This window comes from Capra hircus, chromosome 18 (genome assembly GCF_001704415.2).
Source record: "Capra hircus breed San Clemente chromosome 18, ASM170441v1, whole genome shotgun sequence".
In the NCBI taxonomy this organism is placed as follows: Eukaryota; Metazoa; Chordata; class Mammalia; order Artiodactyla; family Bovidae; genus Capra; species Capra hircus.
In genome coordinates this window covers 58,122,097-58,144,945 of record NC_030825.1, presented here as the reverse complement: position 1 = coordinate 58,144,945, position 22,849 = coordinate 58,122,097, and the positions used below count along the sequence as shown (strand labels likewise).

The following is a 22,849-nucleotide window of genomic DNA, read 5'->3' as shown; positions in this document are numbered from 1 at the left end:
TAAACAGGGCAGCAAACACAGAAGGCCATCACAGATGAAAATGAGGACAGGAAACCAGCAAGGGGCTGAGACAGAAACCAGAGGGAACGCCACCTCCAGAGAAAGTGACCATGGGCAGAGTGATGGGAAGTGTGTCCCAGGTGGAGGGAACAGCAAAGCCAGGCAGTGAGGTGGGGGGCCCCCTACCATGTCAGGAAAATCAAAGAAGCCCAGGGGGGCTTGGTAGAATGGTGAGGCTGGAGAGATGGACAGAAAGCCAGACAACAGAGTGCCTTGGAAGTGTGGAGGTTTTATTATAACTGCAGTGGGAAATCACAGATGGGTTTTAAGCAGATTCTAACATGATACCGTTTTATATTTTAAGAACGCACTGCCTGCCAAGTGGAGAATGGACTTAGTGTGGGGTGGGCGTGGGGGGGAGGTGGAAACGGGGTTCAAATTTGGAAGCAGGGAGACGAGTTTGGAGGCTACGGAACCTGTCCAGGTGAGAGATAAGGGCAGCCTGGATGAGGGTGAGTGAGAGGAAGTCAGTGGGTGGGTTTGATGTCTGTTTTGGCGCTAAGGTGACAGGAATTGCCAAAGTGGGAAGTGGGAGTGCCGGGATCAAGGACCACTCCCAGCTTTTGACGGAAGCAACTGGGGAGAGGGTGGTGTCGTCACCTACAGAGGGAAACAAGTGCTTGATGATGGAGACGGGAGAGGGAGGCGGGGCAGAGACGCTCGCTGGTTGTTGATGGAGCATCAGGGGCGCCCAGGCGTGCACGCAGAAGTGGCCTGGCACGTAGCAGATACAGGTGCTGACTCAGAGCCATCTAAGGGATTATCCAGAGAGACTTTGGGTAATCCTAGGGACACGTGAGGTCAGGAGCAGAGGGCTATGGAGCCAGACAGGCTGGGGTTCAAGTCCCAGCTCCACCTCTTGCTTGTTGGGCAACTGACCTTCTTTTCTCTCAGTTCCCTCATCTGTAGAATGGGAGTGATTCTATGCACCGCTAGGGCTGGTGCAGGGGATAGGTGAGATGTCGCGCTTGGATGGCACTAGAGAAACCGTCAACCACGGGCTGATGGGGGACAGAAGGCAAAGATGAGGGACTGGCTCATTTGTCTGTTTGGCAGTGTGCAGATCTTAGACGGACTGATGCTGAAGCTCCAATACTTTGGCCACCTGATTCGAAGAGACGACTCATTGGAAAAGACCCTGATGCTAGAAAGATGGAGGGCAGGAGGAAAAGGGAGCGGCAGAGGATGAGATGGTTGGATGGTATCACTGACCCAACGGACATGAGTTTGAGTAAACTCTGGGAGCTGGTGAAGGACAGGGAAACCTGACGGGCTGCAGTCCATGGGGTCACAAAGAGTGGGACAAGACTTGGTGACTGAACAAGAAGATCTTAGTTCCCTGACCCAGGATCAAACCCATTCCCCCTGAAATCAAAGAGTTAAGTCCTAACCACTGGACCACCAGGGAAGTCCCAAGGTCGATTTGCACATTCCAGACCATTCTCCACAGGCACTCTTTGGGGCTGTACCAGGAGATAAGGATGCAGCTGAGAACTCCTTGCCCATGGAGGCATGGAGACAGATTTGGAGACTGAATGTCATAGCGTTTAACAGCCATATGACCCAAATTCTGACCCCAGCTAACGCCATTTGCACAAGGGACTTCTGTCTGAGAACCCAGTTTCCTCATCTCTCACATCATCCTAAGACTAGCCCTAACCCCAACTTCATACAGCTCCTGCAAGAATTAAAGGTGATAACGCGGGCAAAGTCCTAGACAACCTGCCAGATTTGTAGTTGTAAGTGGAGGTCAAGACAGGCATTTGCTGACAGGGAGTCAGGAGCCCCGTGGAGAGAGGGCCCCCCAACTCCCCCCGGGGGGTTTCACAGTCCCTAGAGGCGGCCAGAGTCTACCTGCCCCACCATTTATTCCCAAGGTCACGCCCTAGCCTCTATCTGCATCCAGAGGAGCTCCACCTCTAAAAACCCACAAAATCCCACATCCCACTCCCTGACCACAGCCTCCCTCCCATGCTTCCAGAGCTCTGCCGGACCTGTTTGTCCACCTCCAAGACACCCCGGCAGCTCCACGAACTGAGCCCCTTCTCTCTGCACCTCCTGTACACTCACAGTCCGCCCTCTTAACGGCCCCCCGCCCTCCAGCCCTCCACTGTCTTAATCTCCCCGCGCTCATCATCCCTCCTCCCAATCACCCAGCCCTGCAAGCGCCTGCTCTTTGCTGGAGGCAAACGAACAAGAACCATTCAGCTGCTCAGAAGAGGCTGCTGTTAAATTCCTGGTCGCCAACCTCACCTGGGAACCTACCCGCCACCCTTACCTCCCCAAGCACGTGCCCCCTGGAGACGGGATGAGCTGGCCCTAGCGTCCCGGCCACCTGACCCCCACCCCTTCCTGCTTCCTTCCCCAACAATGGGAGAGGCTTCCTTCCTTCTGTCTGGAGCTAATCCCCCCGCCGGGGAGGTTCACCCTCCGCCCCTGTGCTCTCAGGCATCCGGCTCCCTGCGGTGGGGAAGAGCCCGTCCGGGTTTGGACGACGGTGCCACCGCACCGCTTTGCGTAACCGTGGACGGGCGACTCCCCTTCCCCACCTGCGTGGGGAGGATAATAAGAGCACCTTTCTCATGAGGCCGTGGGAAGGGTTCGGCGAGGTAATTGACGAAACATGAGTTAAAGCAGCGTTGGACACACAAGTAAGGGCTCAGATGAAACTGACGCTCAAATCACGGAGACAATAGAGAGGGTTCAGAGGGTCGGGGAGCCCAGTGCGCCACCCGTCCTCCGGCGCTTACCCGCCGATTGACCTTGGACGGGCCACTCCCCGCTCCCCCAGCCTCCTTCCTTTGGCTGTGAAACCGGCTCAGGAGAGTACCTAGCCCAGCGAAGGTGAAGGTGGACTTTCCACGACTTCACTGCACTCATCCCCTTTCTTCTCTCCCCTGGCTCAGCCTCTCCAGCTACACTGGCCTCCTCGCTGGTCCCCAGGCACATCAGACCCCCTTACACCCCAGAACCTTTGCAGGTGCGGCCATCCCCCCCAGAGCCCCCCCACCCTCATGTCCCTCCAACCTGTAGGTCTTTGCTCAAAGAGGGCCTTCCCCCTGACCTCCTCCCTGCTTTCTTTTTTTAAGAATTTTCTTTTTTGATGTGGACCCTTTTTAAAGTCTTTATTGAATTTGTTACAATATTGTTTCTGTTTTCTGTTTTTGTGTTTTGCCTGTGTGGCATGTGGGATCTTAGCTCTTCCCTGATCAGGGATCGAACCCATGCCTCCTACAGATAGTGGTGAAGTCTTAACCACTAGACTACCAGGGAAGTCCCCTCCCTGCTTTCTTCTTCTTAGCACTCATGACTTGTGATATTATATATTATATTTAACTTTCTTTTGCTTCCAGGGTTTAAGTAGCAGTGAGGCAGAGATGTCTGTCTGCTTTGCTTACTGCCATATCCTCAGCACTCAGAAGGCTTCCCTGACAGCTCAGCTGGTGAAGAATTCGCCTGCAATGCAGGGGACCCCGGTTCGATCCCTGGGTCGGGAAGATCCACTGGAGAAGGGATGGGCTACCCACTCCATTCTTGGGCTTCCCTTGTGGTTCAGCTGTTAAAGAATCCGCCCCCAAATGTGGGAGACCTGGGTTAGATCCCTGGGTTGGGAAGATCCCCTGGAGAAGGGAAAGGCTACCCACTCCAGTATTCTGGCCTGGAGAATTCCATGAACTGTATAGTTCCTGGGGTCGCAAAGAGTTGAACACGCTTTCCACTTTCCAGCACTTAGAACCGTGACTGATGTATAATAGGTACTCAAGAAATACTTGTTGAAGGGAAGGAGGGAGAGGAAGAAAGGGAGATAGGAAGGCGGGGGCAGGGAAGGAGGAATGAAAGAAACTAACCTACATTAAGAAAGTTACCTGGGATCTTCCCGGACCAGGGATCGAGCCAGTGTCCCCTGCATTGCAAGGTGGATTCTTAACCACTGGACCACCAGGAAACCCCACATGACACGGAGCAACTAAGCCCGCGCCATAACTGCTGAGCCTGTGCTGTGGACCGTGGGAACTGCAACCACTGAGCCCACGTGCCTAGAGCCTGTGCTCCGCAGCGAGAGAAGCCACCGCAGTGAGAAGCCCAGGCACTGCAGCAAAGACCCAGCACGGCCAAAACATACAAACAAACACTCGTCCCTAAAATGTGTCTAGCCTGTGCCCAAAATAACTCTTAAAAAATAGGACACACAAAATGTGGCCCATCCATACAAAGATGTATGATCCAGCCTTCGAAAGGAAGGAGAAAAGAAAGAGAAAGGAAGACTTCCCGGGTGGTCCAGTGGTTAAGGATCCACCCGCCAGTGCAGGCGACACGGGTTCGATCCCTGGTCCGGGAAGATGCCACAGACCACAGAGCAGCTAAGCCCATGCACCACAACCCCTGAGCCCGTGCTCTGCAACAAGAGAAACCCCCACAGTGAGAAGCCTGCACACCGCGACGAGAGAGGAGCCCCCACTCGCCGCAACGAGAGAAAGCCTGCGTGCAGCAATGAAGACCCAGCACTGCCCAAAAGAAAATAACCAGATTAATCATTAGAAAGCAAGGAAATTCCGATGGGTTACAGCCTGTCACGTGAACCTCGAGGACACTGTGCTCATTGAAATGTGTCGGATTCACAGAGACAGAAAGGAGAATGGAGTCTGCCAGGGCCTGGGGCAGGGAGGTTGGGAAGCTGGTGTTTTCATGGGGACAGACATGCCGCCAGAGGAGATGAAAAGGTTTTGGAGACAGATGATGGTAATGGTTGCACAGCCGAGTGGAAGTATTTCCGCCACTGGACTGTACACTTGGTGATGTAATGACTTTCCTGGTGGTCCAGTGGTTAGAATCTGCCTTGCAGTGCAGGGCACCCGGGTTCGATCCCTGGCCGGGGAAGTAAGATGCCACATGACACAAGGCCAAAAGAAGAAACAAGAAACAAAACAAGTTCCCAGTCCCAGTGGCCACCTCGCTGGGTCCAACCCTGGTGCCACTCTCTTCTTAAAATTCATCTCAACTTCCCTGACGCCATCCTCTCCTGGTTTCCTTCTTAGCTCTTCCATTTCTCCTTCTTGGCCCTTCGCCCCTAAGCTGAGGATCTTCCTTGGGGCCTTGAGCAGACGCCCCGGGTCTTTTCACTCTATTCAGTCTCCCCACGTGAGTGGGACAGTGCTCTGGTTTCCAGCATCTTCCATCGGTGCTAGCAACACCCCACCACTGTCTCCAACATGACAGCTCCCCTAAGAGGCAGCCCAGGTCTGCAGTGAGGACCCTAAGGGCTCTTCTCTCCCCTGCTCAGAATCACTGGGGGATCACTCCTCCCTCTAGCACTCTGAGCTTTGCACCGCCCTCGCATCTGAAGAGCTCTGCTCAGAGTTGCTCTCCTCACTCCGTCCATCCCCCTGGTGAACTCCTACTCATCAGCAGTGCCGAGTCAGAAAGCCCACCCTCTGGGAGCCCTTTCCCTACTCCTGGGGCTTCATCAGAACCTTCAATAGTCCCCGCCATCCAATCAGAACACACATCACACCAGACTGAGTTTCCCGTTGCCTCTTTGACCTTTCCTGCCAGACTGTGAGCTCCCGGGAGGCAAGGACTGTGGCCGTGTGTCCAGTCATTCAGTCATCAAATATTTTTTGAGGACCTCCATAATGGGTGGAGTGGGAGCAAGGCAGCCAAGAATGGAGTGTGGCTGGAAGGGAATGAATTACCTGGCAGTGACGCTGAGGTGTCTAGGGGCTGGGACAGGTAGGGGGTAACCCAGTTAACGGAGCCCTGTTTGTGGCCACATCCCAGGCACTTTTTTCTTGGGCTCCCTGGGTTTCACTGAGACCTTCTGCTTTAGCCGAGTATTCTTTCTAGGAAGAGATCTCAGCTTCATCTTCCAGCTCAGCAGGGGATCCCTGGGAGTCCTTCAAGTTACAACCCTCTGGGACCTCCCTGGCAGTACAGCAATGAGGAATCCACTTGCCAATGCTGGGGAAACAGGGGTCCGATCCCTGGGTTGGGAAGATTCCCTGAAGGAGGGCACAGCAACCCACTCCAGTATTCTTGCCTGGAGAATGCTGAGGACAAAGGAGCCTGGTGAGCTACAGTCCATGGGGCCGCCAAGAGTCAGACACGACTGAGCACACGTGTAAGCTAGCTAGTGGGAAGCTGCTTTATAGCACAGAGAGCTCAGCTCAGTGCTCTGCGATGACCTAGAGGGGTGGGACGCGGGCGGGAGGGAAGCTCAGGAGAGAGGGGATATATTTATACATAAGGCTGACTCACGTTGTTATACAGGCAGAAACTAACACGCTGTAAAGCAATTATCCTCCAATTAAAAATAAATTATAAAATGGAATGTAAAACATTCAATGAAATTAAAATTTTAAAAATTAAAATAAATTATAAACAAAAAACCTCCATGCTCTCGATGCAGGGGGGGACAGGGGTTCAATCCCTGGTCGAGGAACTACAATTCTGCATGCCAAAACAAAAACAAAACGCACTATAGCATCTGAGCCCTCACAGAGCAGCTGCCTGTTCCACACCGCCCCTCCCCACCCCTCCCCACCCCTCCCCACCCCCACCTTGTCCACAGAGAATTCTTTCTTGGCAGAAGGGTTTCTATTTGTGCATTTCACCCTTCTGGTCTACCAGGGCCTGAACCAAGGTTTTCAGCTTGAAGCAGTGTGGCCTCTCTGCAAAGCCAGTTGAAGGGAAAACAGTTGAAGGGGGCGCTGAGTGCCTCTGCAAGGGGGTGGGGGAGCAGCAGTCCAGGTGGAAAGGAGAGGAAAGTGGTTTGGGAGCCAGACCCCAGGGAGAGGGGGCACTGGGGGGCAGTGGGGAGAGTGCAGACAGCTGACCTCCTGAGTCACCGTGAGGTGGTCCAGACCCGACTGACTGCCCTGAGACAAACTGCAGTCATTAGGGAATTTAAGAGCCTGGGGGAGGAGCTGAGGGTGGCGGGGCCCTGCCCAACAGTTAGGATGGGTCCCCAGGCCCATCCCCCATCTCATCACTCTGTCTCTCCTGCTCTCCCTGGGTCTCTGTCCCCACTCTCTCTGGGTCCCTTCCCCTTCTCTCTGGGTCCTTCTATCCCACTCTCCCTGACCTCTCTGCAAAGCCTGAGTTGGGGGGCACCCGTTTTGCCCTGATCCTCCCTCCCCGACTCCTTGCCGGGGCCTCTGCTCCCCCACCTTTCAGGACAGCGAAAACCACAGAATGAGAACGTGTGGGAGACAGGACACCCAGAACCTTGGTGCCCCCAGCACCTCCCGTCTCCTGCAGCTCCCAGCCCCACCCCTCTGTGGCCGTCATCTCTCCTCTCTGCCTCCCCGTCTCCCCTTTTTCTCAAGTGCCCCCTGTGCCCCTGCTCCCTCTCCCCCGGCTCCGCCTGGTCTCTCCTCGGGGTCTCCCTGCGCCTCCTTGTCCTCTCTGGGTCTCCTCCCGTCGTCTCTGCTGCCATCTCTCATGTGTGTGTTTGGAGGGTGGGGCGCCTCTGCTTCCTTTCTCTCTGTGTGCTTTTTTCTCCTTTTCTCTGCCTGTTTCTGTTCTGTCTTCCCCTCCTTCCTTCTGTTTCTCTGCCTCTGTCTGTCACTCTTCCCACACTCATCTCTCCGTGAATCCCTGTCCCTGCGCCCCATCCCCACCCATCTTGTCTTTTTCTGTCTGCCTCCTCCTTCCCCGTCTCTAGCCTCCATCTCCCTAAATTCTCTCCACCTCTCACACGTCTCTCTGGCCCGTATTCCTCTCCCTCTTCCTATTGCTACTTCTCTCACATTTCCTTGCCTCTCTGCTGCCGGGGCAGCCTGTCTCTCTCTCTGCCTCTGTCCCTCCCTCTCCCGGCCCTTCCCAGCACCTTCCCCCGAGTCCCCCCACCCCACCCCACCCCACCCCGTCCACCCTGCCCCAGAGTCTCCCCCTCCCTAGGCTCCTCCCAGATTATAACACCTTCCCCCACCAGGTAGGCAGGTTCTCGTGAACAATTGTGGCTGATCTCCGGCCAGAGGTGAGATGGGAGGAGATGGGACAGGGATCCTGGAGTGGGAAATAGGCAATTAAAAAAAACAAAAAAAACAAAACAAAACTCAGAAGGGTGGAGGAAGGAGCAGGGCCAGCTACTCAGACCAGGGATAAAAGGCCTCGGGGAGTGACAAGGAAGCCAGATGCCACCCCCACTCCCCAGACAGGAGACATCAAGGCAAGCCCTGAGCCTTTCTCAGCATCCTCTCCAGCCAACAAGGAGCCCCACCCCCCACCCACGGCCCAGACTCTGCCCTCCTGGTCTCTGGCCTCTATTCTGTCCCCCAATCCATGTCCCTAAGGGTCTCAGTCTCTAAGGGGCTCTCTCGCCTATAACCTCTAGGTCTCTTGCAGCTTCCTTGGCCCTCACCTTCTCTCTGCATTTGCCAGGATCCAGCCACCAGCTCTCAGAATGTTCCTCATGCTGATGGCTCTTCAGATCTTGGCTGTAGGTAAGACAGTGGGTGGGCGGGGAGCTGGACTCTGAGAAGAGACTGGGAGATGGGGAAGGGCCCTGGGGACCTGAGATGCTCACCTGGCAAGAAGGGGTGGGGGGTAGTCTGGGGCCCATGGTTGAGGAGCATGCTAGAGGAAGGCCCAAGTTCTAAGTGGTGAAGGTGTTAGAGTATCTCAGGGTCCAGAGACTTGTAGGAGATAGTGAAGAGTTGGACACGACTGAGCAACTGAACAACAACATCAAGAGATAGTGAGAAATCAAGGGAGGAATTGAGCAAAACAATCAGGTCTTGACCGAGTCTTATGAGAAAGTACCAGCGGGACACTTGCTGACGGCGTTGTTGTCTAGCCGCTCAGTCGTGTCCACCTCTTTGCAACCCCATGGACTGTAGCCCACCAGGGCTCCTCTGTCCATGGGATTTCCCAGGCAAGAATACTAGACTGGGTTGCCATTTCATCCTCCAGGGGATCTTCCCGACCCAGGGATCGAACCTTTGTCTCCTAAATGGCAGGCAGATTCTCTACCACTGAGTCACCTGGGAAGCCCTGTTGATTGTATTGGGGAAGAACTAAGTGACGGCAGAAATGATGATGGGGTGGTGGGCTCCTGGCGGGGCAGTGGTGTGGCATGCAGGGTGGGTGTAGGGAGAAAGGGGTAACCTGGGGGCCCTATGTGATCCTGGGGGACCACACACAGAGTGAGAAGTCTGGGGAAGGGACAGGGGGCTCCCTGAAGGTGTTGGAGGATTGCTGAGCGGAGCTGTGGCATATTGCATTAAGTGATTGTAGGAAGCATGCATGGGAAAGCAGAGTCAGGAGCGGTAGTCTCAGGGCCGAGGATGAGGTGGTTCTGGGACCTCATAATAGATGCTATGCGGGTGCCTGGGGGTGAGAGGGTGTCAGAAAACTCCCGGGTAGTGTTGGGACAATACTGGGGGCACTGTTGGGCATATCTCATTCAGGGTGGGGTAGAAAAAGATGAGTGGGCTAAGGATTAGGCAACATAGGGAGGACTTGTGGGGGACATCCTAGAGAGCTAGGGGCAGGGTGGGAGAGCTTTTGTTTACCTGCTTCCCCCACTCCAGCTCACCCTTGTCTTCTCCTAGCTGTGGCCCAGAACCAAGGGAATGAGAACAAGATCATCGGTGGCTACACATGCATCCGGAGCTCCCAACCGTGGCAGGCAGCCCTCCTGCAAGGCCCCCAGCGTCGTTTCCTCTGTGGAGGGTCCCTGCTGTCCGACCAGTGGGTCATCACCGCTGCTCACTGTGCCCGCCTGTGAGTGGTCCCTTCCTAATTCTTCTGCCAAGTGAATTCCAGAGTCTAGCCCTGTGTACAACCCAGGGTACTAGCTGGATCCTAGTTTGGGATCTAGATAAGAGCCTAGAACCACAGACCCAGAACATGGAAGCCAGCCATAAATCTAGAATCTGCTTTTAAAAGCAGATCAGCTGTTTAGAAACCATGATCATCTGCTCAGTCATTCAGTCACATCTGACTCTTCGGGTCTCCGTGGACAGTGATCCAACAGGCTGCTCTATCCATGGGATTTTTCTAGGCAAGAATACTGGAGCGGGTTGCCATTTCCTCCTCCAGGAGATCTTCCTGATCCAAGGATCGAAACTGCGTCTCATACATTGGCAGGTGGATTCTTTACCACTGAGCCACCTGGGAAGCCAGCTGGAACCCATACACCAGCTTAGAGTCCTGCACAGAATCTAGAACCCTAACACAAAACCTGACATCCATCCAGAGGCCAAGTTCCACGCAGAGGCTAAGATTGGGAGTGGTGGTTGAACTCAGGACACAGCTACCTTCAGACACTCAGGACCCCCTCTCAGAACACTGCCTGGAATCCAGAGTCAGGTTCAGAGCCCACCGTCCAGCCATGAACCTGGAAACCTGCTTGCAGCTCAGAGCACGGGATAAAGAACCTGGAGCTTGTTCTAGATCCAACATTTAATCCAGAGTCTAGTCTATAGCTCTTCTTTGAGCAGCCTAGAACCCAGACCTCAACCTGCTCTCTCCATCCCAAAATGAAGACCATAAGCTAAAGATTCATAGAGAGCCCAGAGCCCTTCCCAGTTGCTAGACCTAAACCTGGACCCCACACTAGAAGTCAAAGTCCAGACAAAAGTTCACCCAGTGCTCATAAACCAGATCTAATGCCATAAACTGAAGTTCAGTGTAGAACCGAGGCCCCAGAGTCAAGAACATAAAGCCCAGGATGGAACCAACACCTAGAACCTGGGATTCTGACCATGGTCTGGAGCTCCTTCCAGAACCTAGAGCCCAACCTGAGGTCAAAGGCTCAGACCAGAATCTTGAACCAAGAATCCGGACTATCACCTGTAATTTGATCTAAAGCAGAGCCCAACCTAATATCAAGAATGCAGGTTGATGTTTAGAACCCTGAGTCCAGCTGGACCACAGAGCTCAAGCCACTGTCTACAACCCACATCCTAAACCAGAGTTTCATCAAGAACCCAGAACTCACCCTAGAAACTGGAGCTCACACCAGTATCTAGAAAGTATGCTAGCATCTAGATTTAATCTAGAATGCAACTCCTAGCTTCGAGTCAAAAGTTTAGGATGTCTAGAGCCCAAAAGCCAGGCTGGAACTGCGGAACCTGCCTGGCTCCTACTCCAGAAGATCAATTTGATTTAGAGCCTAGAGCCACAGCTCAGAGCCTCACTTTAGAACACAGAGTATTGACCCAGGCACATACCCTAAGGCAGAGCCAGCAAGCCCCAAACCTCAGAAGGCAGACCACAGCCCACCAGGGGAAGGGGCAGATATAAGACTGGGCCCAGAGAGAGTGTCCAGGCTGGAGGCAAGGGTCCAAGATTCCAGGAAACACTTCTGCCTGCTGTTAGAGGGAGGGTTGTGTGCATGCTCAGCAGGGTCCAGCTCTTTGTGAACCTGGACTGTAGCCCGCCAGGCCCCTCTGTCCATGGGGATTCTCCAGGCAAAACTACTGGAGTGAGTTGCTATGCCCTCCTCCAGGGGATCCTCCTGACCCAGGGCTGGAACCCGTGTCTCTGGTGTCGTCTGCCGTGGCAGGGTGATTTGTTACCGCTGAGCCGCCTGGGAAGCCCAGGGGGAGAGTTAACCTGGAGGAAAACTCCTGGGGAGGGAGCATGGCTGGAGGGTGGGGCGGGGTCTCCAGCTCACATCCTGAAGAGCACTACCCTTGGGGGTCGCGGGCCAGGATCCTTCGAGTCGCCCTGGGCAAGCACAACCTGAAGATCCCGGAGGCCACACAGCAGGTGCTGCGCGTGGTCCGTCAGGTGCCACACCCCCAGTACAACTCGCGGACCAACGACAACGACCTGATGCTGCTGCAGCTGGAGCGGCCCGCCCGGCTGGGGCCTGGGGTGCAGCCCATCTCTGTGGCCAGCTCCTGCGCCGGCGCGGGCACCTCCTGCCTTGTGTCGGGCTGGGGCACCACCTCCAGTCCTGTTGGTGAGGGGTCTTGCATCGGGAATGCGGGTACAGGGGTCTGGACCCCTGGGTCTGCAGGAGGAGGAGCTGGGGCCTGGATCCTGGGTCTGGGGGAGGAGGGGCTGGGGGCCTGGATCCTGGGTCTGGGGGAGGAGGGGCTGGGGGCCTGGATCCTGGGTCTGGGGGAGGAGGGGCCAGGGCCTGGACCCCAGGGTCTGAGGGAGGAGGGGCTGGGGTCTGGACCCCGGGGTCTGAGTCGGGAGGGTCTGAGGGTCAGGACTCCTGGGTCTGGGGGAGGAGGGGCCAGGGGCTGGACCCCTGGGTCTGGGGGAGGAGAGTCTGGGGTCTGGACCAACAGGTCTGCGGGAGGAGGGGCTGAGGGACTGGACCCCAGGGTCTGAGGGAGGAGGAGCTGGGGTCTGGACCCCCGGGTCTGAGGGAGGAGGGGCTGCTATCTGGACCCCTGGGTCTGAGGGAGGAGGGGCTCCTATCTGGACCCCTGGGTCTGCGGGAGGAGGGGCTGGGCGCCTGGACCCTGGGGTCTGATGGAGGAGGGCTGAAGGTCCTGGGTCTGCAGGAGGAGGGTCTCAGGTCCTAACTTCTGGGTCCTATTGGAGAGCAGACCTCATTTTAACACCTCAATGCCCATCCCAGCCAGGTACCCCAACTCTCTGCAATGCGTGGACATCAACATCTTCTCAGATCAGGAGTGTCGGCGGGCCTACTCTGGCGCCATCACCCCGGGCATGGTCTGTGCAGGGGTCCCCCAAGGCGGGAAGGACTCCTGTCAGGTGAGCCCCAGGGAGTAAGCCTGGGGAGGGAGCTTGTTCCAGGCTGGGACTTAGGTACTAGAGGACCTCAGGAGCAAGAAGATCAGGGGAGGCCCCCCTCCCACCCCCAGAGACCGAGAGAGGTTGTCACAGCCAGGCGGTCTCCTAGCCGCTCACCCTTGGGTATGGACCTAGCCTTCCAGGCTTCGGCTTCCTCTCCCGTCCTATGGGGGCAGCGGGACTGGGTGGAATGGGATCAGCTCGTCCCCGGCAAGAGTGCAGAGCTCTAACGGCTGCTGTCACTGCCATCTTTACATATGGGGCCCTGGAAAGCTGTGCTCGGGGTCTGGGGGTCTTAATCCATCCCTGAACAATGGCTCCAGAGACACGCGGTGCGGAAACACATATGCGGTTTTCTAGATGCAGAGCTAAGATGAAGAGGAGCCCACGAGACACACGGGACAAGGGGCTGAGATCTCCAGGGGTCTCAGCCCACCGCCCGCATCTTTGCCTCTCGGGTTCCCCGCGGCCAGGGCTCTGGCTGTCAGTCCATGGATGTCTCCATCTCTGCCTCTCCCAATCAGGGTGACTCCGGGGGACCCCTGGTGTGTGGAGGGCAGCTCCAGGGCCTCGTGTCCTGGGGGATGGAGCGCTGTGCCCAGCCTGGTTACCCCGGCGTCTACACCAACCTGTGCAAATATCACACCTGGATCCAGAGAACCATACAGAGAAGATCATAGCTGGCGGGACAGAACATCACCTGCCCACATGCTCCCCAGACCCTGCCCTTCCCACTCAAGACCTAGGGACCCCAGCCCCCAGCTCCTCCTCCCTCAGACCCCTAGCATCCTGATCCTGACCCCTGGCTCAGAACTCCCCTCTCCCAGAGCAGTTCCTTCAGGGGTTCTCTCTGTACCCCTACATCCTCCCCATCGTTATCCAGGGTACCCAGAGCAGGAGCATGAACACAAAGGCACTGAATGGCACCACATTCTGAAGAAGACAATTTTCAAAGCTCTCAGCGTCTCTAAAAACCAGATAAATGCTACGAATAAAATTTTAACAATCCTGCAACAAGGACCTACTGTATATCACAGGGGACTCTGCTCAATGTTTTGTGGCAGCCTGGATGGGAGGGGAGTTTGAGAGAGAAAGAATACACGTAGATAGTGTGGCTGAGTCCCTTTGCTGTTCACCTGAAATTATCACAACATTGTTTGTTAATCAGCTACAACTACGTGCTTAGCCGCCCAGTCACGTCCAATTCTTTGCGATCCTTTGGGCTGTAGCCTTCCAGGCTCCTCTGTCCAGGGGATTCTCCAGGCAAGAATACTGGAGTGGGTTGCCATTTCTCCTCCAGGGAATCTTCCCAACTCAGGGATTGAACCCAAGTCTCCTGCATTGGCAGGTGGATTCTTTACTCGCAGAGCCACCAGGGACCCTAACCGGTGATACGCCAATACAAAATAAAAAGCTTAAAGAAAATTTTTTAACAACCTTAAATTCCATTCACCCATTCATTTAACGCACTCAACAGAGACATGCATAGAGGTCTGATCACAGCCAGCCAGGAGCCATGTCCCAAGGCGCATGGTATCCCCCAAGGGGTCCGCCCCCTCGCCATCCACCATACCTGGTGTGGTGGAAGAAAACTCCCCAGCCTTGCAGTGTGACCCCCTGAGCAGGACCACCCCTCTCCCAGCCTCTTCTTGGGGTCCTGTGAGTAGGGCCTGCTGAGGCCCAGGACAGGCAGGGCAAAGCCCAGCCTTGTTTTCCTGGGAAAACACGGTGCAAATAAAGAGGTCCTCTTTATCCTAATCAGATGTTAGGTGAGGAGAGCTGAGTTAATCACACGCTTGAGTTCAGGTCCTGAACTCATTTTATTTACTTATTTCTACTTATCACCCCCTGACTCCAAATACCCTCCCTTCCCACAGGCACCAGCCCAGCTGGCCTGCGATAACGTGCCTCCTTGGCACACATCGGTTGTCACAACGTGTTGCTTCTAATTTGCACAACATTCTTGTGTTATGAACCTCATCCTCTTTCTTATTTTCATTCAAGAACCGCTATTTACTGGGCACCTACTATGCGCTGGGCATGGTTCTAGGCACTGGAAGTAGGCCCACGAACAAGCCAGACTAACGTAAACGCTTCTCATCACAGAGCTTACATCCTAGCAGGAGGTGCCAGACAAGAAGCAGTAAACATCATTTAAAGGTAGAGAGTCGCTAGGAACAAAACGGTCATTAAACCTGGGCTGGGTGGCAGGCCCTGTGTGCATGTGAGAGCCAGCTCACACCAGCCCATAAGAGCCTCTTGGCAAATCTTCAGGGATTTGGAGAGCAAGTTGCTCAACACAGCCATAACAGAAAATTAAATCACAGAAACTTGCAATTAAATAATGTACACTTTTGAAAAGTCGGTACTCAAAACTCAATTCCTAATTATCCTTGCCGATATCTATGCTTCGAGGCTGTTTATGTCTGTCATGTTATGTCTGTAACGGTGAGCATCTGGACATGTGTGCATACCAAGTCACTTCAGTCGTGTCTGACTCTTTGCAACCCCATGGCCTGTAGCCTGCCAGGCTCCTCTGTCCATGGGATTTCCCAGGCAAGAATACTGGAGTGGGTGGCTGTGCCCTCCTCCAGGGGACCTTCCTGATCCAGGGGTCCAACCCACGTCTCTTCTGTCTCCTGATTTAGCAGGCAGGTTCTTTACCACTAGTGCCACCTGGGAAGCCCCAAGCACCTGGGCAGCCCTTCCCAATTCCATCTCCATCCTCTCGAGGGTCTGTGCTTGGACACTGCAGAACTCAGATACAGTAGAAGCCTGCGTGGCCACATGTGTCCAGCTGCTCGGCCGTGGGGGACAACCCAGGATCAGAGAGTTCTGAGGGGGCAGCCTGGGACCTGCCTGGCTACAATAGCTCATAAGACTGCTCAGGGAGAATAGAGTCAACGCTTTACAAAAACTGTAAAGGCAGCATAACCTTTAAAATTGTGAATCAGGACTCCCCTGGGGGTGCAGTGGATAAGAATCCGCCTGCTGATCCAAGGGACACAGGTCTGATCCCTGGTCCGGGAAGATTCCCCATGCTGGAGGGCGACCAAGCCCATGTACCACAGTCACTGAAGTCCGAGTGCCTAGTGCCTATGCTAGGCAACCAGAGAAGCCAGCGGAATGAGACGCACGGGCACCAAAACGAAGAGGAGCCCCCACTCAGCTGCAACTAGGGAAAAGCCCTCTCAGCAATGGAGACCCAGCACAGCTAAAAGTAAATAAATATTGAAAAGAACAGAAGTCGGAGTCTTGGACTCCATCCCAGACCAACTGAACCAGAATCTGCATTATAACAAGATCCCCTGTCCGAGCCACCAACCCCCCCTCCAACGACTCCCCCACCCCGCCCCGCCCCGCAATCCAGGGGATTCAATGCTTATCAGTTTGAGAAGCACCACTCATGGTATACACCCACCACGTTTAATGACCCAGTTCCCCAGTGATGGACACCCAGGCTATAGTGTAATGGCCTCTGTGGGGCAGGCCCCTTAAATATCTACAGAAGGCTTCTCTGGAATATTCACAGAAGCAGGATCACTGGGCCAAAAGTCTTCCTCTTCATCGATTTCACCAAGTACTGGCAAGCTTTTGCTCAGATAAGAAGGATTCATATCTCACCACACCCTCAGAAATGCCTGCAGCTCATTCACTCATCCAGCAAATATTCACCGAATCTTATTACGTGCCAGTTACTGCTCTAGGAACAAAGCACACAATACTGTCACCCTCAGGGAACTCACTTCGGGAAGAGGGGCAAACAAGGGACAGATAAATAAGTAAAACATGAAACATTGGGAGTTCCCTGGTGGTCCAATGGCTAGGACTCGGCACGTTCAATGCCAGGGCCCAGGTTCCATCCTTGGTTCTGGAAGTAAGATTCCACAAACCTCACAGAGTGGCCAAAAATATATGTATATATATGAAAAGTGAAAAGTGAAGTTGCTCAGTCGTGTCTGACTCTGTGAGCCCATGGACTGTAGCCCACCAGGCTCCTCCGTCCATGGGATTTTCCAGGCAAGAGTACTGGAGTGGGTTGCCATTTCCTTCTCCAGAAGATCTTCCCAACCCAGGAATTGAACCCGGGTCTCCTGCCTTGCAGGCAGACGCTTTAACAGTCTGAGCCATCAGGGAAGTACCTCCAGGGAAGTATATATATTATGGATGGGAGTAAGTGCTTTGGAGAAAAGTAAGGCAGAGGAGGCACAGTAAGGTAGAGTTAGCTTCCCTGGTGGCTCAGAGAGTTAAGAATCTGCTCGCAATGCGGGAGACATGGGTTCAGTCCCTGAATCAAGAAGATCCTCTGGAGAAGGAAATGGCAACCCACTCCAGCGTTCTTGCCTGGAGAATTCCACGGACAGAGGAGCCTGGCAGGCTACAGTCCATGGGATCGTAGCGACTGGAACACAACTGAGCCACTAACACTTTCATTTTCAAGGCAGAGTGAGGGGATAGAATATTATAATATAATTCTCAAGGCAGAGAATATCGGAGGAATATTATAATTGTAAGTGGGTCATGCACTGAGTGGTTAATTCAGCAGGACTGTTGTTTACCTAACAAAGAAAAGGTTAGCCCTTGCCCATTCTCTGGAAGATTACCTGTAAGCCCTTGGAGTATTCTGCCTAACAACAGTGTCTTTCTTTACCCAGGGGCCTTGGGCCACGTCAGATAGTCTATCTTAATAAGGTGATTCGTGGTGGAGGTCTGGGGGCGGGCTGGACCTGCAGAGGAGCTGAAGACTAAACCTGGCAGTGCAGGCAGATAGCCACGTGACCAACACCCAGTAAAAGCAACAGAGACACCAAGGCTCAGGGGCCTCTCCTGGGGGGCCATACTCTGTACGTGTTGTCACACACTGGTGCTGGGCAACGTAAGCACTGTCTGTCTATATGACTCCACGGGAGAAGGCAGTTGGAAGCAGAGGCCTGGTCAGCCCTGGACCTGGCCCCGTGCGCCATTCTGTCTCGCTGGAATAAACCAACATCCTGAGTAGAGGAGCTTTTCCGAGCTCTGTGAGTCCTCCTTAGTGATTCCCGGACCTCGTCTCAGGGATCTCCGGCTACAGCAATGAAGGAAGTTTTCATGGAAGAGAGCAAGAAGGGAAGAAGTCAGGCAGACATCTGGTGGGGAAGAGGGCTCCGGGAGTACTGAAGTTCTTTTCTGGTATTTATTATTTTGGGCTGCACTGGGTCTTCACTGCTGCGCACGGGCTCTCTCTAGCTGTGACCAGCGGGCTTCTCATTGCAGTGGCTTCTCTTATTGCAGCAGAATGGACTCTAGAGCGTACAGGCTTCAGTCACTGTGGTCCATGGGCTTAGTTGCTCCGCGGCATGTGGAAGCATCCCGGACCAGGGATCGAACCCATGTCCCCCGCGTTGGCAGGCAGATACTCAACCACCGGATCACCAGGGAAGGCAGTAACTACTAAGGTTCTGAGATGGGATTGTGCCATGGCATAGAAGGGCGGGAAAAGAGGAAGGGGTAAGTGATACCGGAGGACTGTTGGGAGCAGAGGTTCCAGAGCCTTCTCGGCCACCACGAGGACACCTTCACTCTGAATGAGGCGGGAGGCACTGCAGATGGTTGAGAAGAGGAGCGACCTGCCTTGCCTTACATCTTTAAAGGGTCACACTGGCGGCTGTGTGTGGTAAGCAAAGTGTAGGCAGACAGGGGCGAAGGCATGGAGACCAGATAAGAAAGTTGTGACAATTCGGGTGAGAGATAAGGGTGGCTGGGAGGGACTGGGGTGGTGAGGATAAGTGTTGAGAAATGGTCTCAATTCCAGATCTGTTTTGAAGCGGGCAGGGTTTGGTAGCAAAACAGACGCATGGCGCACGCGAGAAAAGAAATTCAAGGGCAAGACTGAGGTCGGGGCGGAGGGGTGGAACGGACAAAGAGACTCCTTACTGAGAAGACCGGGACTCCAAAAGGAGCTCATCTGGAACAAGAGAGGGGTGGAGGTCAGGAGCTTGGTTTTGAGGCTGAATTTGTTGAGTAGGCAGTTGGACGTGAAGCAGGGAATTTAAGAGTCAGATCTGGCTGGAGACATGAAATGTGGGAGTCGTCAACATGTCGATGGTATTTAAAGCCACGATGAGATCACCAAGGGAGTGAGAGTAGACAGAGGAAAAGAAGAGGGCCAGATGCTCGATCATGTAGAGGTTCACAGAAATAAATAGCACCAGGCCCGGAAGGAGAAGCAGTCAATGAGTTAAGAGAAGGGCCAGGAGAGGGTAGTGTCTCAGAAGTCGAGGAAAGACTTTAAAGGAGCAGGAAGTGATCCGCTTGTTAAATGCATCAAGTAAGCTGAACCCCAAAGAGCCAGCCACTGGCTTCAGTAACACAGACATCACTGGTGCCCATCAAAGGGGCACAGTTGGTAAAGTTTAGCAGGGGAGGAAGCCTGCAGGGAGTGGGCTCAAGAGAACAGGAGAAGAGAAATGCCAGACAGGACATGTAGCCAATGTTTTGGAGACTTGCAGTCAAGGGGAGCCAAAACTGGGAGGACAGCATGAAGGCTGAGAGCAGGCTTTAAAAAAAAAAAAAATTCTTTTCCATGGAACATGGGAGAAATTGTAGTGTGTTCGTATGATAATGGGGAAGGAAAAATATTGATGATGCCAGCGAGGGAGCAGAGAACTGCCGGCTGGAACAGTGTCCTCAAGGAGGTGAGAGGGGATGGGGTACCTGGCGCAGGTGGAGGGGTCTGTCTTAGAAGGGGGTGAAGATTGCTCATCTATAGAAATGGGAGAGGAAGCAGAGGATGAGGGCACAGAAGCAGGTAGATGGCAAGACTGACACTTCTAGTTTTTGCTGTTCCGATGGATGAAAAGTGTTATTTTGTTGCTGGGGAGAAAGATGGTGACCAGGGCCAACATCCTTAATAACACGGATCCAGCTCTAAAGAAAGAATTCACGGGCCTGAATTTCCTGGGCATCTCTCTCTCCAAAAGCCCGAGTCTGGTTTCTCCGCAGGCGTCTTTCTCCCTCTTAAATGTCTTGCCTTTTTTTTGTCTCTCCTTGCATTTCCTCTGCCTGCCCTCTCCCATCCACCTTGTTTTTCTACCTCTGTGTATTCTCCATGTCTTTCTCTGTCTCCCCTTCCCTTAGCGTTTGCACCACCGGGGCCTCCGCTCCAGGCCTGGGTGTGGGGCCAACTTTCTCACCCCAGCCAGCACTTCCAACCAGAACTTCCAGTTCCTGCTTGACAAAGAATCTCATTTTGAAGCCAAGCTAGGGTGGGGCACCCCCCCACCCCCCACCCCGGGAACCTTGGGCTGCCTCCATCTCCAGGTTTACTTATATAACAAGTCACGTTTGTGGCCTTTGGTTCATATCAAACTCTGGTCTCAGCATCTTCAAACATTATTAACTCATTTACTCCTTCTCTACGAGGCAGGTGCTACTGAGAACACCGTTTTACAAATGGGACCCTGAGTCACAGAATGGCCGAGTCACTTGAACTCAACTCTGAACCACTAGGAACACTGTCTCTTTTTCTAGTTCTTTCCCTTTCTTTCTCTGATCCATGAGACCCCCTGGATTCAGTCTAATTGGTAAGTGCCTGTCAGCAGCTCACTGCCCTCCATGGGCTCAGATTCATCCAGTGAGGGGGTGGAATACTCCTAGTCCTTAGTGGGGTCCATGACCTCACTTCAGCAAGAGTCAGCCAGTCATAAGCCGTAATGTCAGTGTTGACCTGGTACTCAACCCTCAGCAAATACCAAAACCAGCCACCCCCACTCCAAGTTCCAGCTCTTCCCAAGTGAGAGAGGTTTTTTCTGGAAATGTGAACCCAGGCCACCAGAGGGCACAGGTACCCCGACTTCCCAGGCAAGCCTGTCACCTCACTTAACCCCACATCTTCCCTCCTGGCACTCACCCTGAACCCAAACTGATTGGAAAAGAGTGAACTCGGGGACTTCCCTGGTGGTCCAGTGGTTAAGACTCTGTGCTTCCAATGCAGGGGATGCAGGTTTGATCCCTGGTCAGGGAACTTAAGATCCCAGTGCAACCAAAAAAAAGGGGGGTACTGAATTCAGTCTCTACTCTGGGCCCAGTCCTGGGAGGTGGGCTAATTCCAAGGTGGGAAAAGACAGGGACCTCTCTGTCACCTTGAGAGGCATTCACAGCTATGACCCAGCCCACTCCCACCAAAACCTGATTCCAACACAGACACGTCTAGTGCTCATTATCAGTGTCAACGCACAATACCAGCTCAACCGTATTTCAACACTTCCATATCCAAACACTCAGTCTTGGCCTCTTCTCCAGCCCCAACCCAACTGGACTCCATCAACAACATTATTCCCAGACCCATCCCATCTACAACTCAATCCTATCCCCCAAACCAACTCCAACCCCACCTTCACCCCACATCCATTCTCTTCCCCAAACTTGCCTGCTAGCATCAGATCCCCCCCACCCTCAATTACACCCCCTACCATCCTAAACCTGACCGCAAACTTTTCTTCCTAGTGTAGGGAAAATTTGTGAAATGCCTTAACATGGACCCAATGATACCATCAATGGAACACTAGACAAGTTATGATTGAGTGGGGTCCCAACTTCTTTTCCTGTCTGAGCTACTTTACCACCCTGTGAATGATAAACAGTTGATAGCAGGGCAAATAATTCTCATCCATAACCGACTGAATGACTTTTGTCAGGTGGAAGTACAATGCCCCCCCCCCCCCATATAGAATAGGGCTTCCTAGGTGGTTCAGTGGTAAAGAATACGCCTGCCAATGCAGGAGACGCGGGTTCCATCCCTGGGCCGGGAAGATCCCCTGGAGAGGGGAATGGCAACCCACTCCAGTGTTCTTGCCTGGGAACGCCTGTGGACAGAGGAACTTGGCGGGCTACAGTCCATGGGGTGGCAGAAAGTTGGACATGACTTAGCGATTCAACAACACAGAAGAGGCCACTTTTGCATCTGTTAGCTCATTTCAGCACTTCTTGTTGCCCGGATGTGTGTGGTTCTTTGTAACACCTTACTAGCTCCATCACTTATTAATGAATCCAAATAACATCTTTGACATATGTTCATTTTATAGACGCAGGGGTGTCATGATTAGAGCCTCTGTTTTTGTTTTAAAAATCTTTTACCACTAGATTTGACCCTTATATACAAACCTTTAAGCTCTCAATATGGCTCACACCAGTTTTGAGATGAAGGCTTACACTCCATCCATCTCAGTTCCTCATCCCCATGACACCACCACTGTCTCTCCAGACTGCATCTGATCCCCATCTCTGGCTTTCTTTCAAATTCTGACCCCACTAATCTGTCCTCTCTAATCCCTAATCCTGCCTCCTCCACCCCCTGGGATTAGCTCACGGGATCCACCCAGGCCCAGTTCCAGGAGACGCCTCCTCATTCCTCAAACACCTAAAACCTCGTCTCTTCCTCCTTCCTCTTCCCTCTCATCCAGCCCCCAGACGCCCCAGAGCTCTCTGATTCCTGCTTCTTCCTCCCCACCTACGCCCCCGTGGACTGCCTCATCCCTGCTCCTAAAAGGCCACGTTTATCCAAAATGTTGCTTTCGGGGATGGGTCTGAGGGATGGGCTGATGGTAAGTGTGGAGAATGGTTAAAATTAGGTAGGGAGGTGGGAAGAGCATGGAAAATGGCCGGGAACTGATGTATATTAAGAATATGGGTAGGGTTGGGTGCGAGGGACCTCCCTGGTGGTCCAGTGGCACAGAGGAACCTGGAAGGTTACACACAGTCCATGGGATCACAAAGAGTGAGACACGACTGAACGGCAACAGGGTTGGAGGGGAGATAAGAAAGTGGGATGGAAAATTGGGTTGATGTTGGAGAAGACCCCCCCCACCCCCACCCCAGGAGATTTAAGGTGGATCTGGGGAAGGAACCGGGCTCTTCCCTTCTCTCCAAGATGGGTCCTGCTGCCTGAAAGTTCACAGTGGGTTCAACTTGGGTGGAACCAGATCTGGGTCCTAGCTTGTCCTGGGAGCTCCGCCTCACTGAGAAGGGCCAAGCCCAGGCTGGGGGTGTCCGGGGACAGCCTGCTGAGCCATTGGGGGTGGAGAAGGGA

At 53.7% G+C, this 22,849-nt stretch overlaps 1 protein-coding gene across 2 annotated transcripts; it reads left to right on the top strand.

Annotated features, from left to right (window-relative positions):
* On the top strand, positions 8,007-13,962 carry KLK14 (kallikrein related peptidase 14). 2 transcript variants are annotated; one of them, XM_013971438.2, is made up of 6 exons: positions 8,007-8,038; positions 8,443-8,504; positions 9,615-9,786; positions 11,721-11,974; positions 12,608-12,744; positions 13,308-13,962. In XM_013971438.2, the coding sequence occupies exons 2-6, from the start codon at positions 8,465-8,467 to the stop codon at positions 13,461-13,463; spliced, it is 759 nt and encodes a 252-aa protein (XP_013826892.2). In that variant the 5' UTR covers positions 8,007-8,038; positions 8,443-8,464; the 3' UTR covers positions 13,464-13,962. The 2 variants fall into 2 exon arrangements, with proteins under 2 accessions (XP_013826892.2, XP_017918370.1); XM_018062881.1 differs by lacking the exon at positions 8,007-8,038 and adding an exon at positions 8,141-8,230.